Here is a 13827-nt window from a genome sequence, read left to right as displayed (position 1 = left end):
GACCTTGGGCCTGGCCTCTACATCCTAGCTTTAGGTCTGGTGCTACTCTTATACTCTCGCTGTCCTCAGTGCACTGAACGAGGATGCTCTCCCTCAGAACCTGAATTGCCTCTGGTCTCAGGCCTCATGCTTCACCCCAGCCACTTACATACTGGTTGTCTTCGATCTCCTGCAGAGCTTTGATCTCCCGCAGAGCTTGGTTGGGGATCCCATCCTCCAGCCTCCGGAGAGCCACCTTCTTCAGAGCGACCGTCTCCCCTGTCTGCAGAAAAGCGAGTGAAGGAAAGGGGACATTTTTAGACCCTATTCTCCAGGGAACACAAAGGAACAGTCAAAAGCTTTCAAATCTGTTCAAGTGAAAAGCTGTAGCCAAGGAGACATCATAAGGCTGGGAGGTCACTGGCAACTGCTGGAGGCAAAGAGACAGGTAGAGTCAGCGGTTTCGAGATATGGAGCGAGAGGCAGAGAATTACAGGAGAGGAAGACAGAGTGATGCAGAGATACAGAGGAAGAAAAGAAATTCAACAAAATACAAAAAAAAAACAAGTTAAGTATAGTTAAAGAGCACAAAAATGATAAATGCTTGAATTAACCTCTGCACTGGTATCTAATCTGTGCTGCATTTGTGTCTGAGCTCGCTTGTGCCACTACAGACAAGGCCAACCCTATGAACACTACACTTGGCCCAACAAAATGGATGCTGAGCAACAAACTACTAACCATGTCCACTCTGATTGGAAACACAAGCAACCCCAGATTGGTTACCGCAGGGAACGCAGTGCTCTGGAATACGGTGCGGTGTTATTACCAGTAGTTGGTTAGTTCAGTTGTTCCACTCGTCATTTTTTTGTTTTTCTCAATGCGAGAAGAGTCAAGGCCAGGCTAAAGAGACAATAATAAAAAAAAAGAGAGGCGCACGCTGCAAGGCATACAAAAACAACTCTGAAAATATAGAAAGAGATAGGAACAGAAAGAAATTGACAGTGACAGAGGAAAAGTTAGAGTTTCTGATTTAGGGTTTGGCAGATAGGAGACTTTATCACAAACGTGATGGTGTACCTGTCAACCCACGCCACTTGGAGACAGGCTGACTTTAAACCGTAGGTCGACAGAGATGTTGGATCCATCAATGGAAAGTTTTCTCCAACAGCCTGACAGAGTAGGAGCATTGAGGGATGGGAATTACACTGCCTACCTTTTTGGTTTTTTTTTTAAGATGACAGTGGAATGTCCTTTTTTCCAATCCCTCACAGTCAGATTTTACTGGTGGTGAGGGACAGAAAGCAGCACATAATGACACCAGAAAACTTCCACGGTGTGGGGGAGTCATAAGTTTTTGTTGTTTTTCAGAAACAAACTCCTGGTTTGGAAGTTTGTTTCTGAAATGCAAAAAAACTTCAAAATGTTGGTTAAAGGCTGTCAGAACCAACTAGTGGCTGTCAGCCAAACATTTTTCACCGCGAAGGACATGGCTGTGATAGGGATTTCTTTCAAGGTACAGACATGACTTCTGGGCCAGCAGTCATCTTTAAATCTAATGCATGAAGTACCACTGGATGATGGTGGTAATGTCCTTTGCCATCCTGACGGACACTACTCAGTCCATCAAAGTGTAGATCGACCCCAGAGCATAGATCTAACAAGCATTTGCAATGCTATAGGTCTCGCATATTTCGAACAAGGTCATTGTCATCTTTTGACAACAGCGTCCACGAGCAAAAACAAAACAAAACATGAGTGGAAACTGAGAAAAGATGACTTAATATAATAAAAGAACGTTCGTTTTAAAGCATAAAGCTTTGTAATTTTGTTTGTCCTGCTGGGCACACTTTTGCCAGTCACAAACCTTCTGCTTGTGGGGCATAAGAAGTTAAATGGAACAAACTAGTACCTCAATCACGTCAGGAGCAGCTGACAAGCCCTAATTAAGTTGCATCAATTAGTGCTTGATCCCTGCTCCACACAGAGGAATGGAAATGATGTCAGACATGCTTTGACGAATTACAAGGCTGTAAAGAAGAATGCCACGCAAACCACCCAATGGTGAGCGACAGTCGGTCTCCAAGGCCTTTTACGGAACACAACAGAGTCTTGCATGCGAGGCGCATCCCCTAGCGCATGCACTCGCAAGCTCGAACCTAGAAAGCACTGTGCATCACAATACTGTGGTCTGCTTCCGCTCTGAATAAATCAATCGGAGTGTCATCCTCCCGCTTGCCTTTGGTTGGCCACCTCCTACACCACCATCGACACCCCACCAATGAACTTGCAGAACTGCTGCTTCCCTCCAAGAGCCCCAAACATCTTGTCTTCTATGTACAATTGTGCCAGGCTGACTCATGTGCCCGTTATGAAGCGAAATGGGAGCAACAAGGACCCTCCAACTCAATGGACAGAATAACAAAAGAAATCCTAAAAGTATAGAGAGTGCCCGTCATCCTTGAATGAATGTACTTTTAGTTTTTGTTCCACTCACAGACATTTGCAGGCGCGTGGCTACAAATGTACCAGCCGCTGGCTTCAGAGTCTATTTCTACAACTGTCTGCTGACGTCTCGCATGAGCTCCTTTCCCACGGTACGGAAGGATACACAGACCCTCATGAAATGTTACCTCTTCATTTCCATGGGGCGAGTAACAGCAGGTACAAAGTCCATGCAAATTACACGTTTTATTGTATTCATATGGAGATTTGGCAGCTGAAAATAGCTGAAACCTTCCAGCGAAAAGGAGGAATTACTAGGGGATTTCTAACAGGAATGAAGCATCCCCTCCCCTCAGGCTCCAACTCATACTGGGCTGGGTTTGGCGCACCCCTGGATGCCGGTCCCCCCTGTACCCGTAACTCCGGGGCGCAGCAGACCTTCGGCCCGATCCCCGGAGCACTGGTAAGGAAGGCCTCAGGGCTGACCTCCGAGGAGGGGAGAATGGAGCCTCCGGGCACACGTTTCTCTGTCTGTTCTGCCCCATGGGGAGTATTATTTCCTCAGGAGAAGGCCCTTTCCTTACACTCTCCCCAAACGTTGGGCTCATCCGCTCCCCTTCGCCCCTGGAAAGGGAAGGACATTTCTTAAGATTCCCAGTGCGGTAAGGGGGCCGGACTGGGGAACCGCAGGCGTCCCTGTCAAGAACACTGCAACCAGCCCGCGCCGGCCATCTTCCTGCGCTCTCTCTCTCTCTATCTATCTATCTATCTATCCATCTATCCATCTATCCATCTATCCATCTATCCATCTATCCATCTATCCATCTATCCATCTATCCATCTATCCATCTATCCATCTATCCATCTATCCATCCATCCATTCATCCATTCATCCATCCATCCATCCATCCTCTCTCCTCTCTCTGATCGCTTTCTCTCTAGCGCCCCCTTCCCTTCCTCTCTTGAAGCCCCCTCCCTTCCTACTCCAATTATCCGTGGGAGCAGGGAAAAGTGACCGAGGCACCTGGAGCGACCCCCACCCCCCCGCTCTAAAAACCGGCTTCAGGGACTCCCGTCCACCGGGGAAGTGCCCAGGGGAGTGTATCTGCCCTGTCAGATAGGGCTTTGTGAATCTCCACACATTTCCAGGTTTCACAGCGGGCTTTCACGAACTTACAAGGCAGATGAACTATCAGGCCCACCTCCCGCCACGTGCCCGGGAATTGTTACTGGGAATTCCTGCACAATTCTGGTGCATACATCTGCTGCAGGAAACCCAATCACACTCCGAATTACTGTTTGCACATCTGGCAAGCGTAGGAAGGGGTCTTTTTGAAGGCATCGGCAAATTTTTAATTACACCAGAGAAATTTGCAAAAGTTTCAGATTTTTGTAGCACGCAAAATTTTCCAAAATTAACCTTTATACAACGCCTCATAATTACTTCATGCGAGACGCGTTCACACATTGTCTGGGGATAGTGTCTGTTTTATCCACGCTTCAGCCAGTATCTTTTCAACATAGAGTATTCACGCTTCCATAAAAAAAAAACATTGTCACACAAGGCACTAGCATAATACACACTGACGTAAAAGTGGAATTATGTGAAATTCTTAGGGAATTTCACAAAATTTTAATAACAAATAATTCCCCAACCCCCTGTATTTTAGGCAGTAACCCTGCGTTTACAAATCCTTTTGTGAATCGGTCCCACAGAGTTTTACAGGTAGAGACAAAGGTATGGACCGACAGATGTTGAGGCAGAGAAAATTGGGAGAAATGTAAAAAGTATATGAGAGAGAGCAAGAGATGGTTAGGAAAGCAGAGACAGAAGTTCTACGAAAGTACTCCGAGGCACAAAGAGAACTAAAGAGACGAGTAGAGAAGAGCAGAGCTTGACAAAGGCTAAGGCAGAGAGAGACGGGAGGAGAGAGGAAAGTAAGAACTAAAGGGGGGGGACTGAGCGAGAGGAGGGCGAGACAGGTGAGAGCGGGGGGGGGCAGAGACACAAGCCAAAGGTAACGAGCGATACATCGAGACTAACGCGCTGGCTTGCCTCGGCTTCTCCCACACGCAGGTACTTGGTCTGAAAACAAATCAGCATTTTGTTCACTCTCTTTTCGAGATGAAAGAGGTATATACAAGTAGAATCGCACTCCCACATGTGACATCTCTCGCTGCCACGTTAGTGCCTCGCAGCTGACACCGGTGGAGTCACACGCGGCGCCGCCGCCTCTGCGCGCACATCCAGAGGGATCTCTGGCGGGGGAGGTCTCACTAACCATCAGTACCGCACCTATGTATCACCAGCTTAACCCTAGCCTGGCCAACCCTCCCTGCCCGGGCTCTGCTTGGCATCAGCGCTTGGCATCCGCTTAACTACCATCTCACCAGTGCCAAACTGGGCCAGCCAACCACCCCTGGGCGCTGCTCCATGGCATGCGACTAGTGGGGTCTTAGTAACTAGCCCTGTGCCATGCACTATCTCAGCTAGGTCTCACCGGTGCCAAACTGGGCCAGCCAACCACCCCTGGGCGCTGCTCCATGGCATGCGACTAGTGTGGTCTTAGTAACTAGCCCTGTGCCATGCACTATCTCAGCTAGGTCTCACCGGTGCCAAACTGGGCCAGCCAACCACCCCTGGGCGCTGCTCCATGGCATGCGACTAGTGTGGTCTTAGTAACTAGCCCTGTGCCATGCACTATCTCAGCTAGGTCTCACCGGTGCCAAACTGGGCCACCCAACCACCCCTGGGCGCTGCTCCATGGGATGCGACTAGTGTGGTCTTAGTAACTAGCCCTGTGCCATGCACTATCTCAGCTAGGTCTCACCGGTGCCAAACTGGGCCAGCCAACCACCCCTGGGCGCTGCTCCATGGCATGCGACTAGTGTGGTCTTAGTAACTAGCCCTGTGCCATGCACCATCTCAGCTAGGTCTCACCAGTGCCAAACTGGGCCAGCCAACAACACCTGGTCGCTGCTCCATATGATGTGACTAGTGTGGTCTTAGTAACTAGCCCTGTGCCATGCACTATCTCAGCTAGGAATCATCGGTGCCAAACTGGGCCACCCAACCACCTCTGGGCGCTGCTCCATGGGATGCGACTAGTGTGGTCTTAGTAACTAGCCCTGTGCCATGCACCAGCTCAGCTAGGTCTCACCAGTGCCAAACTGGGCCAGCCAACAACACCTGGTCGCTGCTCCATATGATGTGACTAGTGTGATCTTAGTAACTAGCCCTGTGCCATGCACTCTCTCAGCTAGGTCTCACCAGTGCCAAACTGGGCCACCCAACCACCCCTGGGCGCTGCTCCATGGGATGCGACTAGTGTGGTCTTAGTAACTAGCCATGCACTATCTCAGCTAGGTCTTACCAGTGCCAAACTGGGCCAGCCAACAACACCTGGTCGCTGCTCCATATGATGTGACTAGTGTGGTCTTAGTAACTAGACCTGTGCCAGGCACCATCTCAGCTAGGTCTCACCAGTGCCAAACTGGGCCAGCCAACCACCCCTGGGCGCTGCTCCATGGGATGCGACTAGTGTGGTCTTAGTAACTAGCCCTGTGCCATGCACCAGCTCAGCTAGGTCTCACCAGTGCCAAACTGGGCCACCCAACCACCCCTGGGCGCTGCTCCATGGCATGCGACTAGTGTGGTCTTAGTAACTAGCCCTGTGCCATGCACTATCTCAGCTAGGTCTCACCAGTGCCAAACTGGGCCACCCAACCACCCCTGGGCGCTGCTCCATAGGATGCGACTAGTGTGGTCTTAGTAACTAACCCTGTGCCATGCACTATCTCAGCTAGGTCTCACCGGTGCCAAACTGGGCCACCCAACCACCCCTGGGCGCTGCTCCATGGCATGCGACTAGTGTGGTCTTAGTAACTAGCCCTGTGCCATGCACCATCTCAGCTAGGTCTCACCAGTGCCAAACTGGGCCAGCCAACAACACCTGGTCGCTGCTCCATGGGATGCGACTAGTGTGGTCTTAGTAACTAGCCCTGTGCCATGCACTATCTCAGCTAGGTCTCACCAGTGCCAAACTGGGCCACCCAACCACCCCTGGGCGCTGCTCCATGGGATGCGACTAGTGTGGTCTTAGTAACTAGCCCTGTGCCATGCACTATCTCAGCTAGGTCTCACCGGTGCCAAACTGGGCCACCCAACCACCCCTGGGCGCTGCTCCATGGGATGCGACTAGTGTGGTCTTAGTAACTAGCCCTGTGCCATGCACTATCTCAGCTAGGTCTCACCAGTGCCAAACTGGGCCACCCAACCACCCCTGGGCGCTGCTCCATGGGATGCGACTAGTGTGGTCTTAGTAACTAGCCCTGTGCCATGCACTATCTCAGCTAGGTCTCACCGGTGCCAAACTGGGCCAGCCAACCACCCCTGGGCGCTGCTCCATGGCATGCGACTAGTGTGGTCTTAGTAACTAGCCCTGTGCCATGCACCATCTCAGCTAGGTCTCACCAGTGCCAAACTGGGCCAGCCAACAACACCTGGTCGCTGCTCCATATGATGTGACTAGTGTGGTCTTAGTAACTAGCCCTGTGCCATGCACTATCTCAGCTAGGTCTCACCAGTGCCAAACTGGGCCACCCAACCACCCCTGGGCGCTGCTCCATGGCATGCGACTAGTGTGGTCTTAGTAACTAGCCCTGTGCCATGCACTATCTCAGCTAGGTCTCACCAGTGCCAAACTGGGCCACCCAACCACCCCTGGGCGCTGCTCCATGGGATGCGACTAGTGTGGTCTTAGTAACTAGCCCTGTGCCATGCACTATCTCAGCTAGGTCTCACCGGTGCCAAACTGGGCCAGCCAACCACCCCTGGGCGCTGCTCCATGGCATGCGACTAGTGTGGTCTTAGTAACTAGCCCTGTGCCATGCACCATCTCAGCTAGGTCTCACCGGTGCCAAACTGGGCCAGCCAACAACACCTGGTCGCTGCTCCATATGATGTGACTAGTGTGGTCTTAGTAACTAGCCCTGTGCCATGCACCATCTCAGCTAGGTCTCACCGGTGCCAAACTGGGCCAGCCAACAACACCTGGTCGCTGCTCCATATGATGTGACTAGTGTGGTCTTAGTAACTAGCCCTGTGCCATGCACTCTCTCAGCTAGGTCTCACCAGTGCCAAACTGGGCCACCCAACCACCCCTGGGCGCTGCTCCATGGGATGCGACTAGTGTGGTCTTAGTAACTAGCCCTGTACCATGCACTATCTCAGCTAGGTCTCACCAGTGCCAAACTGGGCCACCCAACCACCCCTGGGCGCTGCTCCATGGGATGCGACTAGTGTGGTCTTAGTAACTAGCCCTGTGCCATGCACTATCTCAGCTAGGTCTCACCGGTGCCAAACTGGGCCAGCCAACCACCCCTGGGCGCTGCTCCATGGCATGCGACTAGTGTGGTCTTAGTAACTAGCCCTGTGCCATGCACCATCTCAGCTAGGTCTCACCAGTGCCAAACTGGGCCAGCCAACAACACCTGGTCGCTGCTCCATATGATGTGACTAGTGTGGTCTTAGTAACTAGCCCTGTGCCATGCACTATCTCAGCTAGGTCTCACCAGTGCCAAACTGGGCCACCCAACCACCCCTGGGCGCTGCTCCATGGCATGCGACTAGTGTGGTCTTAGTAACTAGCCCTGTGCCATGCACTATCTCAGCTAGGTCTCACCAGTGCCAAACTGGGCCACCCAACCACCCCTGGGCGCTGCTCCATGGGATGCGACTAGTGTGGTCTTAGTAACTAGCCCTGTGCCATGCACTATCTCAGCTAGGTCTCACCGGTGCCAAACTGGGCCAGCCAACCACCCCTGGGCGCTGCTCCATGGCATGCGACTAGTGTGGTCTTAGTAACTAGCCCTGTGCCATGCACCATCTCAGCTAGGTCTCACCGGTGCCAAACTGGGCCAGCCAACAACACCTGGTCGCTGCTCCATATGATGTGACTAGTGTGGTCTTAGTAACTAGCCCTGTGCCATGCACCATCTCAGCTAGGTCTCACCGGTGCCAAACTGGGCCAGCCAACAACACCTGGTCGCTGCTCCATATGATGTGACTAGTGTGGTCTTGGTGCATGACAAAGGGCTAGTTACTATCTCAGCTGGGGATCACCAGTGCAACACTGAGCCAGCCAACCACCTCTGGTCGCTGCTCCATGGGATATAAGTAGGCAAGACACAGGGCTAGCTACTGTCTCACCTGGGGCTCAAGAGTGCAACACCGGCCCAGCCAACCACCCCTGGGCGCTGCTCCATGGGATGCAAGTATTGTGATCTTAAACAAGGGGCACAGTTCTACAGAAGATCACAGCATCATCTGCTCTTCAAAGACACAACTCACATGAGGGCAGGACTGGAGTTCGACATGGCTAGCACCAACAGTAGGGCAGCAGGTGTATACACCTTAACATCAGGTAACCTTGCAACAGCAGCTTTCACTCACAATGCAGGTGTTGCTGACACCCGATGCTCACAAGGCACCGACAAGACACATTTGAAGTCAAGCAACTGGGATTTAGGGTAAGGGCCAAACCACAGCCCCAGAGGCGTGGGGAATGCAAACATTTATCAAACAGGACTGGAGCCAAAACAATACGCTTCTTTCAAACAATCACCACTGCAGCCTGAAAGCCAATTGCCTCGTGTCTGTCTTGGGATCTGGTGATATGGGATGCCTCAGACGTGTGGTGCAAGGGGTGGACCACAGGATCCCAACAGGCGACATCTTGGAAAGCATCCTGCAGAACCCTCCGCCCTCTGGAGGCCCAGGCGGCCCCAAGCTTGAAATAAAGTGCTTGCACTCACTGTCCGACAATAGCTGTTTGCCACAAAGAAGAGTTGGTTCTGTCCTACTGGAGGTATTTCATCCTCTGCTGAGGAGTGCTCGCACTCTACATTTCAAAAGTACAGGTACTCAATACCTGCCAACACATGCCCATTCGAGCACTGCTCCTGCGGTCCTCATTTACCTGAGGCATCCTCAAGCAGGTCTTAACTCGGCTGTGCCATGCACTTGGTTCTCACGCTCAAAGGTGTTTGTCTCCATGTTGGACAGTCCAGCTGTTCTTCCAGGGCAAGCAAGGCAGCTGCTCCAGTGTCCTCATCTAGGCACTGCAACCAAGGGTGTTGTGATCCTGGCCAGGCTCTTTCTCTTGGATGGGCTGCAGAGACCCTCTACAATGTCTGGCTCTGGATTGGTAGTTCACAGTCAGTTCTGAAGAACTGAGGCAGGACGGCGGGGCCTGTGAGTAGGTGCTCATCTTCACAAATCAGGACTCCCTCTAAGCCAGTGATAGCACGCGCTCCTGGACCTTTCCACCAAAGGTGTAAATGGGGCAGACTTCATAATCATGGAAACGATCAGCAGGCACCTCCCCCATGTGACCCTGCAGGAGGAATCAGCGGCCACCAGCTGTCCCTTTCCCCATAGCCTCCAGCTGGGTTGGGGAGAAGCTTCTCTCCACTACAGGTAGGGAGTACACAAAAAGTATACCCTAACTGCAGGTTGAGAGCATCAACTTCACTGTGTAGTTTCCCAGAGTTTTCTTGAGATCAGAGGACACTGTGAGCAAAGAAAACACAGGACAGGCCTGAACAAACACAAAAGAGGTAGGATATCACAGCTGTGTGTCCTTGAGGGACTTTGACCATCCCAGCAGTGACCATGCAAGTTAAACCGCTTCCTGTCCACTCCAGGGGATGCTTTCATATGCAGAACAAATTCACAAAAGAGCATGGACTCTCTGATCCACTGATACCCTAAGATAACCCACAGCAAAAATCTTTGGGTATCCTAAAGGCAATGTGTTGGAGTCCCGGTGGAGATGACTGAGCACTGCATCCGGGCGAGATTAATACAATGAATACCATTAAGGTATCCAACAGCAACACTTGTGCTTTTAGAACATTTCAAAATATTATTGTAACATGCAATGGATAAAAATGCTGCGTGCCGTATACATGTACCTGTACAAAGGGTTATTAACATTGTGGAGTATGGCTAGGGGCCCTGTTATATGTATTTGTACAGCACACTAACACCTACGTGGGTATCCTAGCACTGTCTCACAAGAAGCCAAGCCTCGGAAATGGCTATTTAACCAAAACTGGCAAGCAGAGGGTCAAATGTATGCTGTAAGGTAAAATCACATTGAGAAGTCGTATGACTATTCCAAGAGCAGTCAGGTGTAAAGTCACCATAACAATCAGTCAGAGAGGCAGTAAACAATGTTCTTTCATGGCATCTTCACGGTACTGCTGTACAAATATGGAACTTGACATCTGCAATGTATTAATAAATGAGTGAATGTGCATTATTAGTACCGTTGCTAAAATAAACACGTATTTTTCGGCTAAATACACACACAAATATATGTGCATATTACCCTGTGGCGGTCGCCACTGAGTAGTTATAGTTAGGTTAGTGTTTCTATAGGAAATGCCTTTTTTGTTTTGCTTATAAAACTTTGGCACCGCTTGACGAATCTTCACAAAACCTTCCAGAAAACATGCTCTTTTGTGGCTAGTTTGTACATGGAATGTTTCAGGATGATCTGTCAAGTGAGGGGTCGCGAAAAAAAAAAGGAGGGTTCAAAAATGCAAAATCCCCATGCATTTTCCATAGACTTTTGTCAGAAGTGTTTTCGCCAAAACTGGTGACGGAATTACACAAATTCTGGTAGGAGACTAGAGCCTGGTCCACAGATTGTGCGTTTTGTAATTTGGTTTAAATCTGATCAGTAGTTTTTGAGAAATCAAGGTTAAAAAATATTTGTATATCTGGACGGTTGAATTTGAGGGACTCTCACGAGAGTCACTCAAACCTAATTGAAAAAAAAAATAGAGCCTTGTGAATGGACCAAGGAGTTTTTTTTTTTCCCTCTTGGGCCAATTCGCTCCACCAGGAGTCAGGCTCCCGCAGGAGGCGGGCGCTCCGATTGCCTGCCAACACCATGAGAAAAATGCTGCCAGTGGCCATTGCAGGACTCTGGCACCTAGTCCCCTGCCCTGAAGTAAAAACAAAAGTGGGCAGGGTAGGGTTACCTACCCTTCTAGGCAAGGTAGTGGTGTCCCAGAGGAACACCCCACCCAGGGGAGGCCAAGTTCAAAAGACAAAAAAAAAGCCAGCTGCCATTTTTTTCAAATATATGAATATATGGGGAGAGGGCGTGAATAGCCACCCCCACGCCGAGCCCATTTTGGGTCCCAGGTACCCCACTACCCGGGGCTAGGTATATTACTGAAGGGCTAAATGTTTTACTTAAGGAGAGGAGGGCACACAGCCTTCCTCCCCTAGCCTTAGGAGGTCCCAGGGATCCCATCCCTCGGGGCTGAAATCAAAATGAAAGTTGGGGGGGGGGAGGGCACATGTGCCCCTATCTGAGCCTCACGGGCCCCCATCTCTAGGGCTGTGTTAAAAAAATAAAAGGAGAGGGTGACACAGCTCCCCTTGCCAAGGTCTTAAAAAGGTCCTGGGGACCCCATATGCATGGCTGTCATTTTAATGAAAAGGGAAAGGGGGGCCGCACAGTGCCTCTACTTGAGTCTTTAACGGCCCACGGTACGGGATTAGTGACTGTGTCCCAAGGTGTTCACCCTTGGGACACAGTAGTTTCTTTGCCCGCACTAGCGCAGGCATGGAAACGTGTTTTTGCTCCCATCTGGCGTGAGCATTTGTAAACCTCTTGGCAAATGGGAGCAAACACATACGCCTGCTCCCCGCCAGAGGGAGCTTTAAAAAATGCTCCTTTCCAGCCAACTGATGCCAGCAGGGAAACAGAATACATACTGATCCCGCCCAGACGGAGCAAGCATAAGTAGCAGCTCCCTTCAGGCAGAAGCAATGACAACTCCCACACCATGCCCCAAGGCCCCTTCGGGCCCCCAACATATGGTATGTGGTGGCCCCAGGGGATGGTGAGGTCATCAAAGATGTGATTTGAAATGTCATCAGGGATCTCATAAATGATGTCATAGAATGTGTAATGAGTGAAGTAATATGTGAGGTTATAAGCAATGCATAGTGGAAGCAAAAGTTAGAGATACCTCTGCTAACTATAACCAGTGAATTTCTGTTTTTTTTTTTAGTTCAAAATGTTATTAATGTGGTCACTGAGATATTCACCTAACTATAATGTCACTTTAAGCTTTGTTTTTGCATAGAATTTTTAAGGTTTTGTTAATTGTTTTTTTTTTTTTAAACAAAAACTGATCTTTTTATTACACATAACTATGTTACATACCCTTTGTTTTTTCAGTATATATATATATATATATATATATATATATATATATATATATAATATATTCACTCAAAAAAAAAAAACAATTTCAAAAATAAAGATTACAGGGATGTTATAGTTAGGTTCTGAATTTACTCGCACAAAACCATAGAAATTCAGCAGTTATGGTTATCTCAAGTAACTATAACTTGCGCCCTAAGGTAACTGTAACTCACTCCCTCCCTCACCATGCACAGCTAATTACCCCACATATTACATCATCATTGATGACACCTTCTATGGCATCACTGATATTATCATTGTAAAATTTGCAATAACATTATTGATGAGAAAACTGTGCATGGAGGGATGCGAGTTATAGCTACCTTAGGGCAAGAGTTATAGTTACTTGAGATAACCATAACTAGAACTGCTGAATTTCTATGGTTTTGTGCGAGTTAATTCAGAACCTAACTGTAACCTCCCCGTAACCTCCTTTTTTTCAGTGACTTTCTATGTTTTTTTAAATGTTTATTCCTAAATATAACTTCCCTGAAACCTTTGTTTTTTCAGTGAATTTCTATGGATTTCTTTTAAGCAGCAGGGGCTTGTCCACAGGGCCTGCGTCCAATCCCCTAAGTCCTGCCAATCCCAAACCATGCATGACCTTCAACAGTGCCTGCACCCCGACCCTCATCATACTGCCAAACCCCCCAACGTACTGCCAACTCCATGCCACACACGGTCTTTGGCCATGCTCAGCAAGGGGGGGTTGGGCGCTGGTTAAGATTTTGACAAGTTAGGAAGAAATGGTTGAGATCAAGCAGCGAAACTGCGAAAAAATGACAGGCACTAGACAGATTCATTGACAGAAAGACAGGTAAGCACACCAAAGCGACTTGTAATGAAATACGTTCATCAGCCGCAGATGTTATATCAACATAATTATCAATGTTTGGTGGTCTGTCACGTGTAATCATCAGTGTGTTGGCTTCTTGGTCACTCATTTCCTCGCTTCTCTTTGGTCAGCAAGTCTCTGATTTAATTCCTCTGCGTGTGCTTGTCCCTACCATGGAGAATGGCCCAAGTACTGCTTCCCTTGTCCAGTGTCCTTACAGTGCACGCCTATTTCAGAGGTATTTTTCTATCCTTTCACTTGCATCGCCTTCCT

The 13827-nt window shown here is 49.4% G+C and overlaps 1 protein-coding gene across 3 annotated transcripts in view; it reads right to left on the bottom strand.

Annotated features, from left to right (window-relative positions):
- The window catches only part of CDK20 (cyclin dependent kinase 20), a 71077-nt gene that overhangs the window by 30871 nt on the left and 26379 nt on the right, over positions 1-13827 (bottom strand). For all 3 annotated transcript variants that reach the window (XM_069209600.1, XM_069209598.1, XM_069209599.1), the window contains exon 3: positions 149-262. In XM_069209600.1, the coding sequence (XP_069065701.1) occupies positions 149-262 (114 nt within the window). The remainder of the gene's footprint in view (positions 1-148; positions 263-13827) is intronic.

Source organism: Pleurodeles waltl, chromosome 10 (genome assembly GCF_031143425.1).
Source record: "Pleurodeles waltl isolate 20211129_DDA chromosome 10, aPleWal1.hap1.20221129, whole genome shotgun sequence".
Classification (NCBI taxonomy): Eukaryota; Metazoa; Chordata; class Amphibia; order Caudata; family Salamandridae; genus Pleurodeles; species Pleurodeles waltl.
Note: the sequence above shows the minus strand (reverse complement) of the source record. Positions and strands in the feature narration are given on the sequence as shown.